At 43.0% G+C, this 26,433-nt stretch overlaps 1 protein-coding gene across 4 annotated transcripts in view; it reads right to left on the reverse strand.

Annotated features, from left to right (window-relative positions):
• Positions 1–26,433, reverse strand: part of nrg1 (neuregulin 1) — a gene marked incomplete at its 5' end in the record, with an annotated part of 216,810 nt that overhangs the window by 21,480 nt on the left and 168,897 nt on the right. For all 4 annotated transcript variants that reach the window (XM_084324597.1, XM_084324600.1, XM_084324599.1 and 1 more), the window contains one exon: positions 3,063–3,204. In XM_084324597.1, coding sequence (XP_084180723.1) covers positions 3,063–3,204 — 142 coding nt within the window. The remainder of the gene's footprint in view (positions 1–3,062; positions 3,205–26,433) is intronic.

Below are 26,433 nucleotides of genomic sequence, written 5' to 3' on the forward strand. Positions count from 1 at the left end.
CTCCACAACCCCGTCCAGCTGGGCCTCTACCAGGGGCTCCACAACCCCGTCCACCAGGGCCTCTACCAGGGGCTCCACAACCCCGTCCAGCTGGGCCTCTACCAGGGGCCTCAGCAGCCCCACTGTCCTCAGAGGGACAGAGAGGGGAAAGAGGGAGGAATTCCAGATTAAAAAGAAAGATATGGGGGGGGGGGGATTCCATATAGCTAGTAGGGGTTGCACTCTGAGCATTTCAAGCCCCGGTTGGAAATATGGATTTTGATTAACTTGTGGAACCTCGAGACAGTTTTATTCAAGCTATGTAAACTACAGCCATTAAATTCTACATGCAAAAAAAAGTTCAGCACTTTTGCGTTCCGTTAGTTGTTGTACACAGCACGTACTGAACCGAAGGTCCAGTACTGAAACGGTTCGGTACGGATATGTGTACCGTTACACCCTTAATAGCTAGTCAATAATTTTTTTAATTATTATTAAATACAATTACAAAATATTAAGCAGGGGCGGTCAGGTGGCGTAGCGGAGATTGCGCTCGTCACCAACGCAGGAGATGCTGGGTTCGAGCCCAGCTCTCGACGTTGCTACCAGCTTGGCTGGTCGTTCATACTAATACAATTGGCAGTATGAGGGGGTGGGAAGCTGGTGGGTGGGAATCTGGCGTTGTGGACAGCGACGCCTACAGGTCAGGTCTCGGCGCTTGCTCAGCGGGGGCAGGACTTGGTGGAGATAGCGTGCCCTCCCACGCGTTACACTTCACCAATGAGAGTCCTCGCTGCCAAGTGAAAAGACGTCACTGGCAGTCGCCGCACGTATCGGAGGAAGCGCGCGGTCGGCTTCGGGACGCCCTTGTACCGACTCGTAGGAGAACATGCATACAGCAGCCAGGTAGGGGAGGGGGGGAATTGACACGGCGACTAAATTGGGACGGGGAGAAAAACAGAAAATTGGAGAAAGAGAAAAAAAATAATATATATATATATATATATATATATATATATAATTTTTTTTTATATATATTAAGCAGCAACAAAATGTTCAGAATCAGCCCACGGAGTAAAGACCTATTTCTAACATAACTCACTGTATCTGAATCATCGTGTTACGGTTCAGACCCCACCCTGCATGCTATACGTCTTCCATGCTGTATAGCTGCTAGAGAAACCCTATTGAGACTTGAGTGAAGTGGGCTCCCAGGAGAGTCCTGGCAGACAGGTTAATTCCATGGATAGAGATCCATCTGAGCATCCACAATGGGCGAGCAGCAAGACAGACGGGGCCATTTCTCTCTGCTCACCGACCACGCGCTGCGTTGCTTATTGAAGGGAAACAAAAGCCCGAGAGACAGCAGCATTTTTCTGCTTAGTCACTTAAGTATTTCAGATGAAACTTAATCTCTCATCGGGCGGTACGAGTCTCGCTTATGTATTGGATGGCCCACAGCCAAAGTGTATCCTTGGCAATGTCAAGCCTCGTGTCAGGCACTTAGAGGGAGGAGCTGCGTCGAGCTGCAGCGATATACCCCTCCTCACACGTTTGCTGCAAGGGACACCATAAAATCACCAGTATAGAGGGCTGCAGCATCACTGTGAATGATCTTCATCTGTCCCACTAAAGCTTAACACTTACAGTACATAAGGTTCTTCATCCTCATCTGCCCCACTAAAGCTTACACTACATAAGGATCTTCATCTTCCCCACTAAACACACTAAAGCTTAACACAATACATACGGATCCCCACTAAAAGCTTACTCTTACAATACATAAGGATCTCTATCTTCATCTTCCCCACTAAAGTTTACACTTACAATACAAAAGGATCTCCATCTTCATCCACCCCACTAAAGTTTACACGTACAATACACAAGGATCTCCATCTTCATCCACCCCACTAAAGCTTAACAATACATAAGGATCTGGAGATGGTGGGATAGATAAATTAATTGAAAAAATAAAACATCACACCCAAGAAGACGACTCCTTCCAACACGTGAAAGTTGCTCTGGAATGTAACACGATGGACGCAGGCAGAATGGCAGGTGGATTCTGATTCCCATCCAAAAACAGATGTCAGAGACATATGCCGCTGCCTCTCACATGGAGCATGTACAGTGCGTGGCGCTCTGCCAGCTTGTTTGCTGCCGGGGCTGATTCAGCCAATTGTGAGCCTGCTGCCGAGCTCGGAGGAGGAGGAGGCACTTGAGTCTCTTCCGAGACTGACGGCTCCCTGTAGCTTCAGCCTTCGCACCGCTGTCTCTTAGCACAGGGGGGGGGGGGGGGGAGGGGGAGCGCCTCCAGCTCCATCAGCTCTGTCGACTCCATCACTCACAGCGAAGGGCTGAGTCCCTGTACGCCCAAGACGAGAGAAAGAGCTGTGCAGAGAATAAATCAATTGTCGCAGTGAGGACATGTCTGATCTTGACACCGGGACAATGTCAGCAAGGTCTATGTGGGTCCCTTGTTCCAGTGAGAATGAGGAGGGAGAGTTCGAGTGATGAGGAACCGGTATTAATAATGCATGTCTCACAGTCTCTGCAGAGCGGAGCCTCCACCCTCCCCGACCCTGCTTCGCCTAGTTAGCATCAGACCAAGTATTTCATCCAACAATCGAACAGCCTCTAGGGCACCCAGAAAAGTGCTACTGTATCAAAGCAAAGGAAGTACCGATTGTCTAATGATTTACCCAAAACAAGCAAACACCATGACTATTTAAAACACACTACTTAAAGATCTTTCCTGATGCAGAGGGCACGTGTGTGATGTTGCCAGGCTCCCCTTCTCCCATAGAGACGGAAGGAGAGCACTAAAATTAAACTGTTGGCACCACTGGGACGCAAAGCTCGGTTCACTGTGGCTCACCAAGGAGGAGGTTGAAAATATCAGCCACATCACTTGAAAGAAGATGTCACGAGAGCTAACACAGCAAGGTGGCATGCTGATGGCATCATTTAACATTTGTGCACTGTAAGAAAAAAAAATTTAAGATGAGCACGGCAGCTCAGAAGTCAGCGGGGGGATCCAGTGACAGTGCAAGCCCAGCGAGTGCCTGTATTGTATTCCATACCTGCAGAGAAACTTGGGCTTGCTCCCGGGCATAACCTCCAGGGTGAAGCACTCCCCTCCATTCACGCAGTAGTTCTTCTGGCTGTCGCTGCAGCGCGTCACGTGACTCGAGGTCTTCGACGCAGTGGTGGTGCTGGTGGCAGCTGCAAGGGGATACGAGGAGGCCGATTAGTGGAGAGGAAATGGACACACAAGCATGTAGTTAACCCCCCCCCCCCGGGGGGGTGTGTTCATCTGAACGCTAGCGCTTAGCATAAAGCTACCATAACGAATGGGTCTGCTCCATTCAGACGACTAGGTGGTACTCATTGTCAAATCTCTGCTTTATGTGTGAAAAGTTAAAACAATGAAGTAAAGGATGAAAAACCAAACACTTATATCACACAGAATTGCTTATTCTTTAAGGAGGATGATATCGCAACATAAATCTGTTAAACATATCATCTCTACCCTCTCCCAGACTGATACAAAGAACATAAGATGTATGACAAATCTTCACAAGATATGGATAAAGAAAAGACCTTTCAGCAAAACCATCACTTCGGCTGTTAAAAAGAGCACATGCTGTTGTTTTAAAGCCCATTAATGTCAATCAAGCCCTAGAAGAGATATTAAACATTCCATTCCACTGGTACACACGTGCAATAAAAGGCAACAATGAAATAGCAGAGATAGAACAAGGAAATATCTAAGCCAAGGACAAATAGAAAAAAAATAAACTAAAGCTATAGGAGGTCATTCCAATATCGAGACAATATTTACATCCCATCGTCGAGAGTCGTCCTACAATCTAAATAGAAAACGACACAATCGCTGCAAATTCAAGTTGAGAAAGAACAAGCCTCTTTCAACACACGCCGCTGAAGAGCTCACCTGAGAGGGTTTTGTAAAGACTTGCTATGTGGAAGCGCATTTCCCCTGTCCTGCCCATCTGACCGACTGCCTGCGCCCAGTCGCCTCGGTGGAGGATCAATAGCTCTTGCTGTTGTTGCACTTCTGAATGCTGTGGGTCTAATGCCTTGCCCCCCCCAGCTACCTAGCGTTCCCTGCAGTGTGGAGGAAAGCTTTATAAACATTTTTAAATAAGCAATTTTCCTTCCTCCCCCCCCCCCCCCCTCATCCGGACGTCACTGGCATGAGTTATCCTGTGCATCGCAAGCAACACACAGCTGTCTGCTCAGAAGACGTCAGAGTGGGAGACTCGGGGGAATGAGTTCTACCTTTTTTACATAAAACAAATACGCAAAGAGCAATCAAGACACCTGCCAGAGGAGAGATTGTGTTTGTGACAAACAGACGTACCAGTACTTCCTGCCATGGACGGACACACGCACACACCTTACACCTTGGCTTGACAGAGATTAGGGGCAGATGAATTAGGACTTGTGGCTGTGAATCACTAGGCCGGACACCACCGCCATCACCAGCAACGGCACAAAGAATGTGCCTTCACATACTAAGTGTTGCCTTAATGACCAGCTCATTCTACCAGAACAGGATGAGCATTGCTGCACATATTTCACCCCTTGTTAAAAAGCCACCTCTCCTCGTTCTGACGTCTTTTGGTCTACCTTTTCCTATTTGCCACAGTAGAGGAAACAAGATCGTGAGCCGGATAACAATGTTACCCGCTAAGAGACGATTGGTGAAATTGTTCCGGTATTGCGTGTCCCCCATGCGTCTCTTTCCTGGCAGAGAATTGAGTTAGCTCAGAGATCTGAAACGATGCTATATGATTTCATAGGTCACACAACCCCATCGGGTAACCTCTTGAACCAAGAGACATTACCTTTCAAACAAATGCAATTGGATCCCTACAGGGAGATGTCACCGTTTCCTAGTAAACAACTGACACTGCAACAGATTACTTTTGTCCCCATAATCTAATCATTTGCTTTGCCACCGTTAAATCTACAGAATTCAGCAATGGCAGCAGGGCATCCGTCTAGACTCCCTGTCCCGGCCTCATCTCATTCTAAACTCGCATCTCATTCTAAACTCTGTCCCTCTTCTCATTCTAAACTCAGTCTAAATAATCCCCCCCCCCCCCCACTTGAGAACACTGCTGCTGATATAAAAAAAACTGTATGTGCGCATTGCACATCTTTTTCTTTGAAACTGTACATAGCCATTTTGTTATTCAATTTCATTGTAAAATATCTACATTCTGATCTGCAATGCACACTTTTTAGAACTGTATATAGTAATCTTTATTTTAGTTATCTTATTGTATTCTATGCTAAATGTATTGTATTTTATTATTGGAAGCTGCTATAGTCGAGGGACCACAATGAATAGATTTTCACTCTTCATGCTGTAAAGTACTAAAATAAGTGACAATAAAGGAATCTGAATCTGTCCCTCATCTCATTCTAAACTCATCTCATTCCAAACTCTGTCCCTCATCTCATTCTAAACTCTGTCCCTCATCTCAGTCATTCTAAATGATGTCCCTCATCTCATTCTAAACTCTGTCCCTCATCTTATTATAAACTCATCTTATTCTAAACTCTGTCCCTCATCTCATTCTAAACTCTGTCCCTCATCTTATTCTAAACTCTGTCCCTCATCTCATTCTAAACTCTGTCCCTCATCTTATTCTAAACTCTGTCCCTCATCTTATTCTAAACTCTGTCCCTCATCTTATTCTAAACTCATCTTATTCTAAACTCTGTCCCTCATCTCATTCTAAACTCATCTTATTCTAAACTCTGTCCCTCATCTCATTCTAAACTCTGTCCCTCATCTTATTCTAAACTCTGTACCTCATCTTATTCTAAACTCTGTCCCTCATCTTATTCTAAACTAATCTTGTTCTAAACGCTGTCCCTTATCTCATTCTAAATGATGTCCCTCATCTCATTATAAACTCTGTCCCTTATCTCATTCTAAATGATGTCCCTCATCTCATTATAAACTCTGTCCCTCATCTTATTCTAAACTCTGTCCCTCATCTCATTCTAAACGCTGTCCCTCATCTCAGTCATTCTAAACTCTGTCCCTCATCTCAGTCATTCTAAATGATGTCCCTCATCTTATTCTAAACTCTCATCTCATTCTAAACTCTGTCCCTCATCTTATTCTAAACTTTCATCTTATTCTAAACTCTGTCCCTCATCTTATTGTAAACTCTGTCCCTCATCTTATTCTAAACTCATCTTATTCTAAACTCTGTCCCTCATCTCATTCTAAATGATGTCCCTCATCTCATTATAAATGATGTCCCTCATCTCATTATAAACTCTGTCCCTCATCTTATTCTAAACTCTCATCTAATACTAAACAATGTCCCTCATCTCATTCTCCACAGAAGTGCAACTGGCCCCGAGATAGCCAATAGATCACAGGAGATCTCTCCTGAAAGATAACCAGATGGCCAATAGATCACATGAGATCTCTCCTGATGGCTAATAGATCACATGAGATCTCTCTTGAAAGAGAACCAGCAGCATTGGCCTCTAAACTAAACTTACAATGAGCAGAAATACAGTACAATAGGCTATGAAATGCCCAACCAATCAAGATGCATCACACTTGCAATAAGAGCAGTTGTATGTAAACGTTTAAGCTAGGTTCATCCTTCTTCATTGTCCTACCAATGCCAACAGGGGTTTCAGCAGGGTAGTTTATCTCCTCTCACATTCAGGCCATTTCAGCGCTGAAACTAGCAAACTAGCGACTACGTAAGATTTTGGTTCCCGATAAGGGTAATTGCTCAGAGAAAGATTGCCATTACTGACCTTTAACATTTTATTTGGGACCTTTCAAATATCAGGCGGCTATCGATACAAACCCCATTACTGCCATTGACTTCAATCAGCAAAAGTCAGCATTGTTATCTGAAATCCTTGGATGCATTAGACGAGGCAAACTGTAGAAAACACTGGATGCATTAGACAAAGCAAACTCTAGAAAACACTGGATGCATTAGACAAGGCAAACTGTAAAAGGTAAACAAGCGAAGAAAAACCAGCCACCTGTTCCTTTTTGTTTTATAACAATGACTGGGGCCGACACGTGGGCAGGCATAAGGATAGGGAGATGAAAGAAATAATATCATCCAAAATATTCTTTGATATGTTGTGCATTTTTCTGCAGAGGATTAATGAGAGCAAGAGGGAGGTGCTATATTTATCAGGGCAAATGGTTTTCAGTTACAAAGCTGCAGAGCTGAGCAGCACTTTTTTCTTTCTTTCTAATCATGCCTGGTGGAAGCAGGCAGCAGTGGGAGATCGATTCAGTTCCATTTCAGTTTTTTTTTGCTGGTGGATCAGAAACCCAAAACCCGGGAGGCTGAGTGGAGACACTGCATGGTGGTTTGGAGCCAGCGGCCGTCTCGTCCCTCTCCTCTGCCGAGAGCCAGGCAGTGGGGCTGTTTTTGTTTTTTGCAAACCAAGCAGTCCACTGCAGCGGACACGGTGCGTCTGAGAGGGCAGTTTTCCCTTTAAGTGTAGTCAAGGGCAAACCATAATGCACTGCACCAGTGGACATCGTGCCTCGTCGTAGCTCATCACCCACCGCAGAGACGGAACCAGAGGTTAGGCCTCGGTCACCTCAAAACACCACTGAACTCCCACTGTAATGGGACACTTTTAACAGCGCACAGTAAAACACCATTCTCATGATGTAGAACACATTCCGTGTCTACAAAGAGTCTCTCGGCTCTGGATCCAATGAGACTATGTTTTACACAATCAATAGGACTAGACACCAGTGTTCTTGATGTACAGCATGCTTGTGCATTTTGATAAGATCATACGATTGCCTGGACCATTTGATAAACATCAAGGAGGGATTTCTGGAACAGAAAGAACGTTCCTCAGCTTATAAAGCACAGTCATCAAAGCAAGGCCAGTGTTTTGCAATTCTCAGTGTTGGTCCAAGTCAATATTCTATTCCTTCTCTTCTGTCAAGGGTGATGTTTTATTAATCCTTCATCACTTTCATCATTGGACAAGACTTCCATCGCCATGTGTCCGACCCATTTTCTAAAAACATCCATCACACCAACATTTCTGAGCATATAACCTAGCAAATGTGAAGTCGTAACGTCTGGTAATGATCTGACTGAGCAAAAATTAACTGAGCAACTTAGTCATGAAAGACGTATTAAACAAAGTGACAGGCTAACCCCCCTTCCCCCCACACACACGCCCCTATGCCAAGCAGACATTTCAACAAATGGTGAGGAGGCTTCCAGCAGCTTTGGGGTAATGACTAGGATCATTAATCACACCAAGGAAGGGGCGCTGACAGTAAATTATTTGACATAAAATGAAGTCTGACTCGCTCCGTTAGAGAACGAGAAAGTGCCATCAAACTTTTAACGATGCACTGGCGAGTGAGATTCTGACGACCACTTTGGAGTCTCTGAACCTAAATACTGGAGAAGGATTCTTTCCCAGAGTCGCAAATCCCTGGCGTTGGGATCATCGCTAATTGAACAAGCTCTGTTTTATGGGACTCCTATGGGGCTACAAGCACACAAACACAAGGATCGGCGTGAGTGTTTGTGCAGCCAGGCCACCCTCACCCCTGGCAACTCGCTCCCAGTGCCACCAGATGTGTGTGTGTGTGTGTGTGTGTGTGGGTGTAGCTCCTCCTGATGAGGGAGTGGTGTGGATGGATGCGGAGACCAGGTGTTCATCAGTCTGTCTGCCTCAGTCCCACCCTGGAGTCCTGGAGCCCGGTCTGTTAGATGATTAATATCCACCTCACCAAGGCCAACATCGACAGGGGAAGGGAACTCGCATCTGCTCATACGAAGCAGACACGACTATGATTAATGCCCTCCAACTTAAACACAACCTCTGGGAGAAACGCGACGGGGTGCTCCATAGAGATTTTACAGTGATCTGCAGTCAGTGACAAGTCAAGAATACTACATCACCTCACAACCACCTTGGGCGGAGTACACCATATTGGTTTTGTGGTTGGGGAAAGAGGTGGGGAGGGGGACTGGCGTGGCAGTTCATAACCATATATGGAGTTGCTTCCTGTGAGAGACAAAAGCCTGGAGGCAAAGTCCTTCCAATTTAATCAAAGGCTGCCAAGCAATGAGCTTAAATGCTAGACTGGCTTGCATTGTTAACGGAGCCTAGAGCTGTGAATCGCAGTTACTTTGGATCCCAGTGCGAGAGCCAGAGGCAACAGTTGTATGTTGCTGCTAAAAATAGGAGCTTTGTGAGTTAATTGACAAACATTTGTATTCCGTAGGCTACCCCAGATGAGAATACACAACCGGAGGAAAACTTCCAATTCAGTGACTGGTGAATCCTTCCTCCCAAAAATTGGATTTCTAAAACCAGTGGAGTATTTAATATCATAACCACCCCCCCATCCCTATGATACAGTGTTACCGTCTTGTGTTTGGCCAGAAGTTTGACTCACCACAGACAAGGCGGCTCCTGCAGTCCGTAACTGAGATTTGTTTTGGGGGCGCTCTCCACCTGATCCATCACAGCTATAAAACATGAACTTGGCAACCCAATACCCAGTATAAGCTAGTTATACTACCCTGATATGTTGGTAATCGATGGAAATAATAGTTGCATACAGTACTGAATGTCACATCCTGGCTATAACAAACAAACAATTGTTTTGATAGAAAAATCTAAAGCAAAGATCTATTCATTTTGAAAATAATTACTTTGTTTTGCTTGTTAATAATAATAATAATTAATTTAATTTATATAGCGCTTCTCAATGACCCGAAGTCGCTGACAGTAGTCGGGAGCAAAGTAAAAACAAAGAAACAAAAACAAAGAAACAAAAACAGAGAAACAACAAAGTTTGTCTATCCGTCTCATATACAGTAGCGTGGCTCTGTATTGCCATGGCGATACGTGTTATTTCTATTGGCAAGTTATACATTATTTTTGTCACAATAAGAAAAAAAGCTAAACATCCCCTCCTAATGAGGCCCTTTGATCATATGAATTAACCTATAATACTGTTGCTTATTTATGCGTACAGTAAAAAAAGAAAAAAAAAAAAAAACTGACTTACTGTATGAAATTATTACCTTTTGGCTCAAACGTTTGCGGATAACTGAGCACTGGCATTAGTGCTTTCTTGTGTACTGCATGAATAGATGCACAATATATGAGGGAATATGAATATGGCTCTATGAAGATATTAGACATATGGAGTTGAAAGGAACATTTAAGATACTTGTATTTTATAAACACCTACTCTTAAACACTATACAATACACAATATCAAGTATAGGTAGCCAGGGCTGGGTGATATGACCAAAATATATCACATTATTGTTCACACTATACAGTGTGGATTATTTTTTATATTTAGTAGATTCATTTATAAATAAAATTTGTATTTTTGTAAAATGTTTGTGCAACTTGTACAGGTATAAATAGCACACATCCATCCCAGCCCTAGGACCAATGATTCATCTCTACTGTAGCACTACCATCAACACAACCCACAGATCACACACTGATGGTGGCTGGTGATCCCTGGGGTATGTGAACGGCATGCTTATCAGCTCTGGTGGACAGCGGAGAGGAAGTCCATTGTCTCAGCCCACTTCCTGTGCAGGGCTACTCTGGGCTATCAGGTTAAACCCACAAGGGTGGCAGACGCAGGCAGCATCATGTGTATTAATCAGCTCTGTCATACTGGACCGTGTGGGCTAATTGCCCTCATGCTATCCCGTTTTGTCTGGGGTCTCGCTGGATTGTGTTGAGCACAGAGATGAGTTTGTTTTGTGACACAAGAGAGATTCTGTGGTTCTATGCAATCTGCTTACCTTTTCAAGACTTTTAAAAACGTTTAGCTAGATTGTTAAAACAATCGTTTGCAGGAAGGAAGGAAAAGCTACTCCTCATGTTTGACAGTGTTAAGTGCAAACTTAACAAATCAAACAAAATACATTGTATTCAATCTAAGCAATGATAATGAACCCAATGGCCTGTGCCTAATAATGCATACAAAAACGAATACAAGTCAACACAGTCTGAATGTTTGCTTGAATGCTGAATGCTGATCGACTTGCAGTAGTGGAAGAGAAATAATAACCTGAAGTCTTGCAGATTCCTAGTTTGCTGTACTGTAATACATCCTCATATTAGTTGTATTGCAATACATCCTCATATTAGTTGTATTAATACATCCTAGTATTAGTTGTATTGCAATACATCCTCATTATTTGTATTAATACATCCTAGTATTAGTTGTATTGCAATACATCCTCATTATTTGTACTGTAATACATCCTAGTATTACTTGTACTGCACTACATCCTTGTGTCAGGTGTACAGTAATACATCCTAGTGCCTGTGTGTGTGTGCTAGTTCAGTGAGAGATGGATGCCTCAACGACACATGCCGTGGTCGTCCCAGCCAGTCAGCCAGCCAGCCAGCCAGCCAGCCAGTCAGTCAGACAGTCAGTCAGCCAGCCAGCCAGTCAGCCAGCCTCACAGAGGCCTTGGGGGCTTCTGCTGCTCTCCCAGCAAGCTGTCGTGTCATTAACGGGACCAGCCAACCTGATTGCTCTCTTTATTCTAGCCGCTGGGCTTCCAGTGCTGGGTGCTTTGCTCTTGACATACAGAGAGCTCCCCACCATGACAGGTTTGTAGACCTGAGCTCCCGGAGCCGCAGAGACGCATGAGAGCCCAGGAGGAGAGAGCAGCAGGGAGGAGAAAGCTTCAGCGGATCCTCAGCTGCTCAGGGCTTTTTCAGACCCACTGTGGCTGTGCCATGTGACTCAGCACTGGGTGGGAGAAACTGAATGCTGGATATTTCTGTTGTTACTTGTTATCAGGGAAGAGTGAACGATTTACTATGTAGAGCCACTCTCAAAAAAACAACATTCTCAGTACAATGACCACCAAAATGAAAAACAGTTATGAAAACCCCACTATCACAAAATGGGTATTGGTCACTTTAAAGAGACCAGAGAGGGAGGGTCACTTTAAGAATACTTTTATGATAATAAGAGACTAGCTGGAGCCAAGCTCCAGCATCTGAAGTGTATCGATTTGCCTATTAAATATTTCTCTCCCTGATTAAGTGGCCAACTTTGCAGTTGGAATAAATCAGATGCTGCTGCTCCAGTAAAAACTGCCCATTGCAGGAAGATCCTTAATGGCTTTTAAACGTGAATCCATATTGTCACAGCAAACATGTCAGGGTGGTGGAGGGGGAAATGTTGACATACTGCTCTGGCAGTCTGCTGCCCACCTTGTATCAGTCCTGGCAAAATAAATAAGCACATTGAGATAAGTCCCAAACAGTATGGGAACTGAAGCCTATGGCTTGGCAGTGTTTTCTGAAGCTCCATCTGAATGCAGTGAATGGGAGAACGGCCAATGAGCTTGTATGGTCATCCTTTTTGTGTAGGAGGATGGTTGGATACCAGCCCCTTCACCCACTTTAGGATTAACACAGATATGCAAAGTCTCCACCAATGTGGATTTGGAAGTCCATATAGTCCATAGTAAACCTGGGCAGCCCCTCTCATCCGTTGCCATCCGTGGATTAATTTGAAATCCTGCCTTGCCACTGTACCCTGGATTAGTCCCTTCCCCCCACACCAACATTCAGTACCAACATTTTGGTAATTCATCTAAATTGACCAAAGCCTCAACAATCTACCAAGTAATACAGTAGCTTCCTCAAGGTTCTTTACAACCATGAACTATTCAAAATGTCCGCTTATAAAGCACAAGGTTGCATGCTGCATACTGACGGACAGATGATGGGGAAGACTGTCAGAGGATTTCATTTAGGAAGCAGTGTGTGATGAAAGACTTTCAAAATCACAATGCATTGTTCTGAGCCTTTTCCCCCTCGACACCTTCAGACTTAATGAAGTGAGCGGAGCACGGGGGAAAACCATCATTCATCTAGCTCCAAAAAGAAAAAAAGCTTGCAGATGGAGAGAGCCGATGCCTTCATGAAAAAGCAGAGCTGCACTTCAATAGACTGAAGTCAACTATAGTAAGACACTTTATCCACGATTAAGGCTGGGCTAAATAACCAGTAGGACAGGATGATGCTTGGATGTGTGTGAATAATTAACATTATGTACCATCTCCTCAGAAATCTCATAATTACCTCAAAATCGAATGAAAACTTTGAATGACCTGAGGCCGTCTGTGAGTGATTTGCATAACATCCCTCTTAGTACTGAAAGTTGTGAGGTGGTTCTCTTTCATCCCTTATTGAAAGATAATACAAATTACAGCAAAATACTCTCAATATACTATCAATATTTTTCTTTAAGTTCTGATGTGCCTACTGTACTTAAGCATTACATCACGCGCAGGAGTGGTTTGTGAACAATAAACCATGCCTAGGGGTGGTCGTTAGACCCCCCTAGGCATGGTTTATTGTTCACAAATCACGAATGCAAGTGGTGTAAAGCTTTTATACAACTGCCACATTCATCCAACCTTATTTCTATACAATAAACACACATTAATCGAAGATTTATTGAAAAAACCATCCGCCAGAAAAAGTAGTTCCCACAACTACAAAAAAGACAATTTGCCTCCATGTGGAAGCAGATCGGAAGTGCATCCAACCAACTAACACATCCAACTGTGTATTATTGGAATGATTGAGAGAAGTTGCCTCATGTGGAAGCAGCTTGAAGTGCATCCAACCAACTAACACATCCAACTGTGTATTATTGGAATGATTGATTGAAAATTGTATTACCAGATGCAGAATGGGTACAATACAGTACGGCTCAATACACACAATTGTTAAGGGAATGCAGACCTACTTTCCATAGAACTTCATTCTTAGATGCTTCTATAGAAAGTAGGTAAAACAAATTAAAAAGTTCTCTTTGCCCTATAGGAAAAAAACGTTTTCTTCGCCCTATTTTTTTAAACCTACTGTAGAGGGCCTAAACTTAACCAGTTGGAAACCAAGCGTACAGTAATAAAATTAGCAATCAATCAATCAATCAACTCAATAGGCCATGCTCACTTAGAACAGCGCAGCACCCAGCTCTCTCTCAGTCTGACTATCCCCCGCGTTGCAGGCAGAGTGTGTGTGTGTGTGTGTGCGTGCGTGTGCGTGTGAGTGTGCGTGTGGCGGTGGGTGGAGACTAGAGCGAGCGCTGACAGTCTAAAGGAAAAAAAAATTGAAAAAAAAATTGAAAATTAAATCAATCCGCGATTTTTCTTTTGTTACAGAATGATTCAAGACCCATCAATTACATCATCCAACATTGTTTAAAGCACTAAGACATTCGCTGTGACAGAATCGCTTGATATTTAGTCGTTTAGTCGTTATCAACATATCCATTTGTTAAATTATTGTCCGGCATCTTGTGATCCGGCGGAGTGATGTGATGTGATTCGGTTGTGGGCGGGTCCTGGGCCAGCAGCGTGGAATTGTGAAGAATAAACACGTGTAAAATGACTGTTTCAGCCAATCAGAATCGAGAAATTTGCATGCCGTTGTATAAATACAAATAAAATATCAAATGTTTTCTTTTTTTTGGTACAGCATACAATAGCTGATGCAGTTGTGAAAATCTATTTTATAAAGTAAACTGCACAGGCGTTCCAATCCCCCCCCCTTCTTCATTTCCGTTACTTATGTGAAAACTAGTTTTCAAAGTCTCCTCAGTCAACTGTGAGCCGTGTACACACTGAATGGTAAACACTAATTACCACTTCAAGGACATGTGATAACAGCGTAAATACACAAGATACCCTCCTGCACTTAACTGCGAGGATGAGACAAGGAGGGATGCACACATTCTTGCCGCTCATTCCAGTGTGGAGCGCGTTAGGAGGCTGGAAGCTTTTTATAGCCATGTCCCAGGGTTTAATGTCATTATTTCACTGGGGCTACAGTGGGCGGCCGGAGAGATTCAATAAGTGGACCCTGACCATGGACAAAATGCTAATGCCGCTAAACCGTGGCTAAACATCGGCTGGGCCTTTGAGTTCTGCTGTGGGAGCGACAAAGTTACCACACACTGTTGGCTGTGTCATCATCCCAACAACACACACAGGAGGACGTTTCAACGAGCTTCTTTCCTGTTGCCATGCGAGAGCGGCAGGTTTGCACAATGTCATGATGTACCGTGGCAGGCGAGGACGGAGCCTCCCTCAGCAACGTGTCGAGACAAGGAGAAGAGGACAAACCGAGCGAAGACACGACAGCGGAATCCCTGCTGGTCAGAGGGAAATGACTGCCTGCTTTTTAACCACATAACAAGCAGCTGAACTATACACTAAGCATTACATCATAGTGATGCATCGCTGAGGTTTCATCGTTATCCATTTTCACTGTTAGAAAACGTGACACATGCTGTACTGGTTATCTTAACCTCTGCTTATAAACCGGTAACACTTTTTCGAGAAAGTACTGTAACCATCTGTACGTTTATAAATCAGTCAAATTTGGTAACCATCTGTACAGTACTTGGGAAATATCAAGCAGATGGGGAGTGACCATGGGAAAACAATGTTTCCATCCAGAATGGTCATAATCTTTTGGACATCAAATCATTGAGGTGTTTTGAACATTTCAAAGAAGTTCTTCTGAGAAGCGGATATATTCCCTGTTGTATGCAGATTTGACATGTACTATGTTACTAATAAGTCATGACCATGGCCTAACATGAATCATGGCTCATGCACATGCATTTACGTGACAACATTATACGTGCGGTATTGCATGTGCATGTTTTGGCCCACGTGGATGTGGCAATACAGTAAGTGCACGCTGGCATGGCCATGAACTGGACCTGCATAAACGCTGGTCTTTGTCTGCCAGACAACTGTCCTATACTGAATGAAGGGGGACACTAGAGACGGCAGTGACACAAGAAACCCAAGGATGTGGGTCCTGAACAACCAAATTAATCTCAACACTCCACCAACTCCATCAGCCTGCTCATATGTCCAAGCCAATGTGAATCTATTCGCCATAAAGCACCCAAGCTTAATGACTCAGTTAATTCCTATGATTGGGCCTCTTGCATCAATGTCATCTGCCAAACGGAAGGAAGAGAGTCATTTTTCAATTATTGATGAATTATAGTGCGTCTCTGCATCCAACTCGGCAATGAATCATCAGAGAAGCAGCCTAATCAGCCTATACATAAGAGTCTGAACTACTGTATACTCACTTAATATTAAGTGACAGCAACTGATTAAGCACACAGCAAAGTCAAATCAGATTTTTGACAGCCAGAAATGACAGGGGGGGGGGGGGGGGGGGGGGGGGGGACTAATTGGCATGACACTGGATAAGTCTGCCTTCTTCCACGTCTTCAAAATGTAGCAACACTTCTATCTCCGACTGTGCAGGTGGAAGCACTAGAGAATCAGTTCAAATCCCTTTGTTTGGCTGTCAGATTTGCATAACATTAAGAATGTATGTAGACATACCACGATTTCCGATATTGTTTGCCAAATTGCCTTGAATAGGAAATTATGGACTGTAAGGGGCTCAATACATTCCTATTTTATTGCCATTACAAAAGGCACATCCCATTGTGTAGCCTAATGACACAACCCAGAACAAAATAGTTTCTCAGGCTGGAATAATAACTCATTAAAACACATGCTACATCTCAAAGAAAGTAGTAGAAACAGCACTTTGACCTCGGATACAGATAAATCTTTTCTTCTTGCCTTTGAAGAGTCTACATGGGGGGAACTGGAGAGAATGTTCTGCTGAACAGTAAAGGCTCAGATCTCCACGTATACACTTGACGGTTCACTTTCTCAGAGGATTCACTATAGGCGTTGTTGTGTTTTTCAACTCATTAAATGTATAATAAAACAAAAGATACTTATTAGGGAAAGAGTATCTCGTGTTTTATTGTAGATTTTAATTAGTTGAAAACGTAAAACAATGCCTAATAGTATATAACTGATCTGAGCCTTTATCGTTACAGTACAGCATTCTCCTCAGTATCCCCCTTTCTTTAGAAGCTTCAAAGGCAGGAAGAATAGATCTGTATCTGTACCCCAGGTCAATACTAAGCACGTGTTCCTTCTCCGTCTTTTCTCCACTGTATACACTCAAGAGGATTCACTGTAAGAATCGTTTAATGTTTTCAACTCATTGGTGTTTTATTACGTCCCAACCTTCCAAACCGTTAAAGAGAGCTTTGAGAAGTTAACAAGGGAGGCTCCCAACATGACCGAGGGAGAGACCGTGCTTTTAAGGACAACACTTTTGAGATCGCCGACGGCGCCAGTGGGGACTTCTTGATATCCGTGTGTGATGGTGGCGTGGGCGCTGTGGGGCCGCTTCACACAGGGAGCTATGAGACTCACTAGCATGTCGGGGGGAAATGGCCTACCGAGTGCAGTGGGAGAGCCCTACAGAGTGCAGTGGGAGAGCCCTACCGAGTGCAGTGGGAGAGCGGGAGTGACCGGACGTCATACGACACACAGAATTAACCTCCAGCCGTTTGTCCTCCTCCGTCGATACGCCGGTGACTCCACTGAGAAAAACAAGACGACGAGGCCGGCTGCTGTAGCGAGTGGGAGGCCGTTACATAAGAAGAAGAAGGCCCTTGCGATTGCGCTTACAGGTGTGTCAGTTCGTTGGGAAGACGTCATGCCATGACATGTTTGGCCGAAACATACCGAAATGACAGCTTCCACTCTGGCACAATTAAAGTGTCGGCAAATGTCATCAGACTGAGTGATTCAACTGTTCAGCCTCCCTAACAGGATGTATGGAGGGGGGGGGGGGGGGGGAGCAGAGGGGGATATGAGTGAATATAATAGGCAAGTCAGAGTGATGTATAACTAATTGAGTGTCCGGAATGGACTCTCCTAGTGAGTTTTTAACCGTCATTCTAGAATCACTTGTAACGTAGCAGCGCTGCACTGGAAGTTGCACATTGGCTTGTTGTCACTATGCTTTCTTTACGGCTTTATTGTAGCGGAGGCAAAACGTATCGACATCTTGCCTTCATTTTTGCTGGATAGTGCATTTTCTATGGGCCCCTGGTGAGCTTGTCCAGTAAATCAGATGGTCTTGCCCTCTTCCTGGGAGCTTTACGATTGTCTCCTATGAAGAGGGCCAACATACTAGGACATTTTCAAGCCCAGATGGGATAACGGCACGAATACTCAAGTCCTGTGCAAATCCGTGGTTCCTGCCTGCTCCTCCCCAGCAGGCCTAAATGACTACAGACCGGTGGCACTCACCTCTGTGGTCATGAAATGCTTTGAGAGGCTGGTCAAGGACCACATCTGTGCCTCCCTTCCTAGTAACATGGATGATGGACACATTGCAGTTTACATAGAGGACAAACAGGTCCACTGACGACTAGGGGTGGGTACCGAATTCGGTACTTTTGAGGTACCGAACCGAAACACGTCGGTACTACAGAGTATTGAATCAAGTGAGATACCAAAAAAAAACGTTTACTTTTTTTTTTTTTACTTTTTCTTTTCATGTCAACGTTCACACGCACAATATATGCTTACCTAGGATTTGACTTGATTCAACAACAAAGCAGTCGGAGCAATGGCAAGCCGAAAACTGTCGAAATTGTAGTTATTTGAAGTTTGGATTATTTTTTTCACGACTCAGGTAGGTAAATTAAATTTCTTGAGACTAAAGTACAGAAAAAAGGTACCGTTGGGTACCGGTATCGATTCACAGGTACCGGTATCGATTCAAATGTGAAAGGTACCCATCCCTGCTGACGACATGGTCTCCCAAGTACTACACAACACCCTATCTCACCTTGACAGTCAGAAGGGGGGCTATGTGAGATTGCTGTTCATTGACTATAGTTGAGCTTTCAACACCATAGTCCCCACCAGACTGGTTGACAAGCTGATGGTTCTGGGTCTGAGCTCCGCCATGAGCGCCTGGATCCTGGACTTTGAGTGACAGGCCCCAGGCGGTCAGGGTGGGGGGTCATACCTCCAGCACAATCACCCTGAGTATCGGGTCCCCCACAGGGCTGTGTTCTAAGCCCCCTGCTGTATTCACTGTACACACATGACTGTGTGGCCACTGCCAGGTTCAGCTCCAACTCCAACTCCATAGTGAAGTTTGCTGACACGGTGGTGGTGGGGCTGATCTCTCTAACAACAACGAGAAGGCCTACTGGGAGGAGGTTGATGAACTGGCACACTGGTGCCGGGATAACAGCCTACTCCTGAACATTGGTAAAACCAAGAAGCTGATCGTGGATTTTAGGAGAATACAGCAGGGGACACACTGTGGATAAATGGGGCTATCGTGGACAGGGTGAGCAGGGTATTGCACTACCACCTAGGGCTGCACGATTTTGGGAAATAATCTAATTGCGATTATTCTGACAGATATTGCGATTGCGATTTGCGATGCGATTATAACATATTTAAAAAAAAATTTACAAGAAGAATGTTGCTGCTTTCTGTAGTCGGGTCCCAACTGCAAAATTACTGTATTACCCTGTATTATACACTTTTACTATCATGTAGACTATTCTGCTTTGTGTTTACATGTGATGTATTGTATACATGCACATTTATTATGTTCTTGTGTGATGTATCGCACATTTTATTGCTGTGTGATGTATTGCAAATGTTATTGCTGTCATCTTGGCCAGGTCTACCTTGCAAAGGAGATCTTGTATCTCAATGGGACTTCCTGGTTAAAAAAAAAAAAAATTAATTGCAGGCTTGGCGATTTGATAATTGCATCATTCCAAATCGCGATTTCGATTAAAAAACGATTAATCGTGCAGCCCTACTACCACCCCTGCAGGACTTGTATAACAGGAGGTGCAAATCCAGAGCCTGCAGAATAATCAAAAACCCCCACCACCCCAACAACAGCCTGGTCAAGCTGCTGCAGTCAGGCAAGTGCCTACGTACTAAGGCTGTCCCCGAACCCTGTTTTTGGGATTCGAACTTCGTCAGGGTTTTTCGAACGAACGTTCGAACCTTTGTTTTTTAATGATATATATATATATATATATATATATATATATATTTTTTTTTTACACCATCCTCAAACTAAATCCTCAATTTGAATAAAGTGATTAATCTGATTAAATGAGTTTTTTTTTTTTTATTACCGTAATTCCTCTAATAGTAACCGGGTCTCAAATATTAGCCGGGTCTCTATTAATGGCCGGGTGCGCTCTTGAGCTAAGCAATTATAAGCCGGCCTCCTAATACAAGCCGGGTTACTAATATACTGAGCTGCATACTGAGCTAGTTACTTGATTTCACTTTGAAAACGTTGAAATGACCAGTGACCACCTGTAATTGCACTGTTTACTATTTCATACAGTACTTGGTTTCAATAAATGAACCCAGTACATTTTACTGGGTTCAAACTGACACAAAATGTTGATTTATTCATTATGATCCGTTTGAAATTTTGAAATATAGGCCTCCCTCTTATACAGGCCTCCTCCTAATACAAGCCTGGTACCCGCTACAGTTGAAACAAATACAAGCCGGGGTTACTATTTAGAGGAATTATGGTAAATCAACTTTCCAGCTCCAGACCCAGCCCAGGGAGAAGCCCCAGCCCAACTAAATCAACTTTCTTTAATGAATATAACTCATCAGTTTATTTTAATACTATAATATTAGTGTAGCCTAATCTTTATCTGCAACTGTGAAGAAAAACCCCATTGGTTTAAACAGAATTAATAGAATTTTTTTTTTTTAAATACATTTTTTATTAAAAATAAAAAATGCAAATGTTGATTTAGAATTTGAATGCCAACGTAACAAACGAAGGTTCGAAAGTTTGAACGTTTGGGCTCAGCCCTACTACGTACACACGCAACGAGAACATAGAGAACTACGGCTCAGCTTCTTCCCCCAGGCCATCAGAACACACAAGTACACATGAGCACACACAACACACATGCTGCAATCGCTTTAAACAAAATGTCACTTCAATTAAACAAAATGGAAAAGTCACTTTAAAGAAATGAGGAATATAAAGGTCACTTTAAGGAAAGAACCGATGTGGTTCTTGTATAGTATAGTTTAGATATAGAAAGTATAGCATAATGACAGAGTTAAAACTGTATATTGTATAGTAGTGTACATAGGACCCAGTGCCTTCTCAGGAATTTAGCATGTCTATTTTTATCATGCACATCTTAGGTCTTCTTATTACCAGTTTTTTTTATGTCTATTTTATTATTAGTATTATTGCACAATCGATGCAGGCATGACCACCCGCATTTCACTGTATGCCCTGGTACTATGCATGTGACAAATAAACCTCTTGAATCTTGAATCAGTTAAACTTCAAACACCAGTATACTGTACAGGGAGTACAGGGACTACAGCAAGAACGTGGTCATTTTGACCATAATGAAAGTGACATGATACATGGTGCTTCTGGAGAGTCCAAATGGGTTCGTAGCGAAACGGGACAAAAACCTTGTGTGGCCATTGCGCTTTGTGACGAGAGCCAATAAGAGAGCCACTTGTCTCGTCAACTGGCAGTCAGCTGGTTGGTGAGACAAGTGGCTCCCACACCTGTGGTGCTTCATCATAGAGGACGAATCCCAGGTATGCTCTTTCAGCTCGGGTTTTCTTTAAGTGGGTTTGGTTTTTGTTTCAGTTTGGTCCATGTCTTGGTCAGAGAAAAGACCTGCGTGCTTTTTGTTTCAGGTTTATGATTATTTTTGTTGATTAATAAAAAGGACCAGTGCGGTCGATTAAGCCTCGTCCTGCCTCTGCTGATCTCGCCACACACACCTAAACTACTATTATGTGCACACCTTCACACATGTGCACCCCCCGCCAAATGTCAGACTCCTAGGGTGAAAACTGTAGCCGCTAGAGGGTGGGGAAATGTTTGTGGACCGACCGATGGAGTGACCTACAGTATAGAGCTGCTGGTTGCAGCTAAAAAGCCACAGTAGCCAAGTCCCAGAGGAGGTCCGGAGCTGGAGGCTCAACAGCAGATTGCTTACTCCATTCCCACCCGAGCCATTAGTCTCTTATGAACAGGGAAGTCATCTATATAGCATCGCCATATTGGAGAAAGACTCTCTCCAACTCTCTCCTCTTAAGCCCTAGCCATATTTTCAGAAAATGTGCCTAAAAGTACATACCAAGTAAATGGAAGATTGCTCCACTTCTACAAGGTCCATTTGCATGTTCTTGGTATCTAGGGACATCTTATGGACCTCAGGGAATGTATTCGCAGTGTCAGAAATATTGTGTCCGTTACTGTGCTTGAGTAAATTGTAATGAATCAAAGGGAGAATATAAATGATTATTATTTCCAATTTTTTTTCCATCTTTGACGGTGAATAACACCATGCTAACATTGACCAGATGTGAAAAATTCAGCACCTTCTTGAGATCAAGTGTACAAAAGATCTAAGCATATTAATAAAGGGGGTTTTGGAGATACAGTACTGAATTTTGCCATTCGGACACATGCAATTTGAAATATGAATATAGAATATCAGGCCTATAAATTACATTATTATGGCCAAGTCATACATCTATGGATCAGGCCAAATCTCCTCTTCCCAATGGCATAGTTCAATCTGGATTTAGTACCACCAGGCGGCCGTTTCAGGGCAGCAAAGACCATGAATGAAATCTACTCTAAGTGTCGTTACTTTTGTATAATGACAGCGCCGCCATTTTTCACCAGATTGGGTTTTATTTTTTTACGTTCACAGAAGGTAAATAAACAATATACGTTGTATTTTATGGCAATACCGTTCAGGTTTTTTCTACCTGTGAGAAATAATCACGACTGGCGGCTGGTGTGAGCTGGGTAGTTTTATGAAATTTCGACGTCCATCGAAAGTCTCCTCTTTCTTTTCCACATTTCACTAATAACAATTAAAATCATTGGTAAACAAACGTAGTGCTGAAAATATACACTTTGACTGCTGTTTTGATAGGGTTAGGGTCTTTACTCTTGGCTACATTTGAAAAAGAAATACAACATTAATTAATACGGACTGTATTGATCCATTTATGATGTGAAATAAATCTCAACCCGGTACGATCAGGCTTAAAATACATTTTCTTTTAGCCTTTTGATTCTCCGAAACAAATTGCACATCAAATTATATATATATAGGATATATATATATATATATATACACATACAACAGTTTCACACATTCATTTAGTTAGTTATTGAGAGTAAATTAGTTTGAATATGGCCACCAGTGATTTCATCGGGGTGATTAATCCTTGTGTTGTGTTAATTAGAGCTCAATGAAATAAGGTAAGGTAGCAGTCTCTATATTAATGTCACTACGAACAGTTGGATTCCATCATATTCAAATCTAATTCTCCATTACTCAGTTCCAACAGCTGCTCCACCTATATCTGCACTACATTTGGACAGCAGCAGCATCTCTTGAGGGAGACAGTAGAGAGCATGTGTTATCAGCGTGCTCCAGTGGAGAGATGTAAAGGGTTATCCCGAGTTCAGCTGGGGAGCTGGTCACACAGAGCATCATTAAGTAATGGACTTTGTTTGATAAACAGCGCAATGGATGCACTTTCAGCAGCAATTAAATGTATCAATCACCAAACGGCACCTACAGCACTAGTGACCACAGGCTCAGTGGTAATTGGCCACTAGAATTATGTATCCTCCTAGTATACTATTGAGCTTGTGTATGATCTTACCGAGTAGGTTTGCAACACAAGCACATGTTAAAATGAATCAGTGTTATGATTTAATGAATAGTGTTGTGATGATTTAATGAATAGAGTGTTGTGATGATTTGATGAATTGTTGTGATGATTTGATGAATACAGTGTTGTGATGATTTAATGAATAGTGTTCCACTGTCAACAAGTCTTAGGGAGGGCGATGCACTTCAGACGGGAGTTGGAAGGCAGACTGTTTTGCATTTGCTGAGTCACTTAATTGGAAACAAAAGAAAAAACGCCCCAGGAGCACTTGCAGTAATCCATTTTGAATGGAAAAACAGTGGTAGTGCCATTACCTTCATCAACGGCAAAACGGCCAGCTGTCACTTCATTTTAGCCTAATCAAATTAGGGACCCGTCGCCTCAGCTGGACTCTCGCCATAATGATAATGAATTCATTAACCCTTTGGCCCCAATCAAAAGTATCCTGTCTCTATGGTTGAATGGTAAACAATATCCTGTTTATAAAAATAAATAAATATTTATTTGATGGATTTACACAAGTTGGCCTATAATCTTGAAATTCCTAAAGAAAGAGAATTGCACAGGGCTATGATGAAATGATGTAGATGGAAAAATATCAATACCTTGTATCATTGTTGTTACACTTGTTTACGTACTTGACTTTCTATTTTATACTTATATTATACTATCTTTTTATTTTATCTAGCACACTCAGGAGCTAAACAGAAAGAAGCATTTCATGCAAAAGTATTCTTTATTTCTGTATGACAACTAATAAAGAAACTTGAAACATAGGGACTGCTACCTTAGTGTTCCACTACCAATTCCTTGATAAAAAAAATAAAACTACACAAGCTTTGAAGAGGGGATGAAACGCAGCTGATAGTCAAAGTTAACTGGTCACGTCTTAATGTGCTTAATTTATAACTAATAAAAGTGCATTCATAAATGCAGTCATAAAGGGATTACTTCACTTTCTTTGCCTGCCAATTTCTATTGTCGTGGGGCCATTCATCAGCGTCTCTGGCATGACAAGAGAATTTATTCACACTTGGGACATGGGATATATCACACCTCAGGCTGTGATGTCATGGAGGGGTTCAAGCGAGAGAGGGACGAGGATTTTGTCAGCAGTGAGCACACGGCACGCATCTCTTCATAATGCATTCCCATGGCATCGCACGAGACAATATACATCCTAGCCATGACATCTAATTAGGTCTGCAGATGGGAGGCTTGGCAGCGGCGATGTAGGAGGGATATCAGTTGAAATACTGATGAGAATGGCTGCTGCAGGACCACACATAGAGACCAGGGGCTTTATAGGCCATAAAAGTGGCCAGGGGAGTTGGGCTGGCCCCTCAGGAGGGGGGGGGGTGACCGTCGCCTCTGGAAGGGATCGTAAAAGATGATCTACAACAAAACCTTGCCCATGGATGCCATTAGAGTCCGTAGCAGTCCTCTGGTAAATATCAGGCCTTTGCATGTAATTCAATCAGTCACCACAATGAGAGGGCACTGATTAGCATGTTAACTAATATCAACGGCTCCTGTTCATGAGAATAAATTAAGTGGCTTTTGGAAATCTACCAAATAACTCTGAGAGGATTTAAATGATAGGCCTATCTGTACTTTTAAGTGCTGAGGGACTGAACATATTGAGCTGTGCGGGCATGTGCATTATTATTGCACCCACTGAACACATTTAGCTAAATAAATAAAAAGGATTAGTATTTCTGGCTTTTTGAGGGATTAGTATGTCTGGCTTTTGGAGGTATCAAAGACTGACATTCCAACTTCTGAACTGTTATGATACTAAATGTCTAAATTGGAGAACATGGTGAATTATGAGCTTCAGACCCATTAGCATTATTATGTAAACAATTCATCAAATTATTTTCATAGGAAGCCAACCTCCTACTGCATAGACGTTTCCTGTCATTGATGAATGATTATAGTAATTAATAAGCAATGCATGCTGTAGCTCAGCAGCAGACTGCAGACCAACTGGAATAATGATGACTATCCAGGATAAGATAAAAAAGGAGGCATTCATTTGTGGAAAATGTACATGCCTCACCTTTTGAACCCAATTATCAAAAGCATATAAGAAACCTGAATGGTGGGGAGAGGTTTGAGAAGAGGCACGCTGGCTAGACCAAACACTGATGACACCAAATGGAACTTCTCCAAGATAATTTATTCATCGAGAATAACGTGAAAGCACCTTGCGTGCCAGACACCAGGCGATGTGCTTCCAAACAATGTGAATGGCTACTCATGCATATGGTGAACATGCATATGGAGTATCCGGGCAGGTTTTAGATTTTGGCTCAGTAATCATCACTTTGAATACAATGGCTGTGGTAAACGCTGTACATTTGAGGGCATTATTATCCACCCTGGATGAACGCAATTTTGTACTTGGCTCCATCCAGAACCAGGGACGTGCACAGGACTTTAGAGGGGCAGGTGCTCAAAGGCTGAAAAGGGCACCATACCTGTGTGCGTTATAACCTAGCCCGATTTTTAAGGGCCCTTTTCTGGCGGGGGGACCCCCTTTTTATAGTTTTGGGGCGGTTTTGGTGATGCTTTTTGGGGGGTTTTGGTGATCAAATATTGAATATTGAACTATAATAATCAGTGCAGGAGCTCACTTATCCTTGAAAGACACTTTTATCACTGACTTAAAAGGCCCATACATCTCCATAAATGTTCAGGGGGGAGGGAATAAGTGCTTACCCTACAGACCCCAAGAAGTGCTGTATATTCTGTATCG

This window comes from Notolepis coatsorum, assembly GCF_963971535.1.
Source record: "Notolepis coatsorum genome assembly, chromosome: 11".
In the NCBI taxonomy this organism is placed as follows: Eukaryota; Metazoa; Chordata; class Actinopteri; order Aulopiformes; family Paralepididae; genus Notolepis; species Notolepis coatsorum.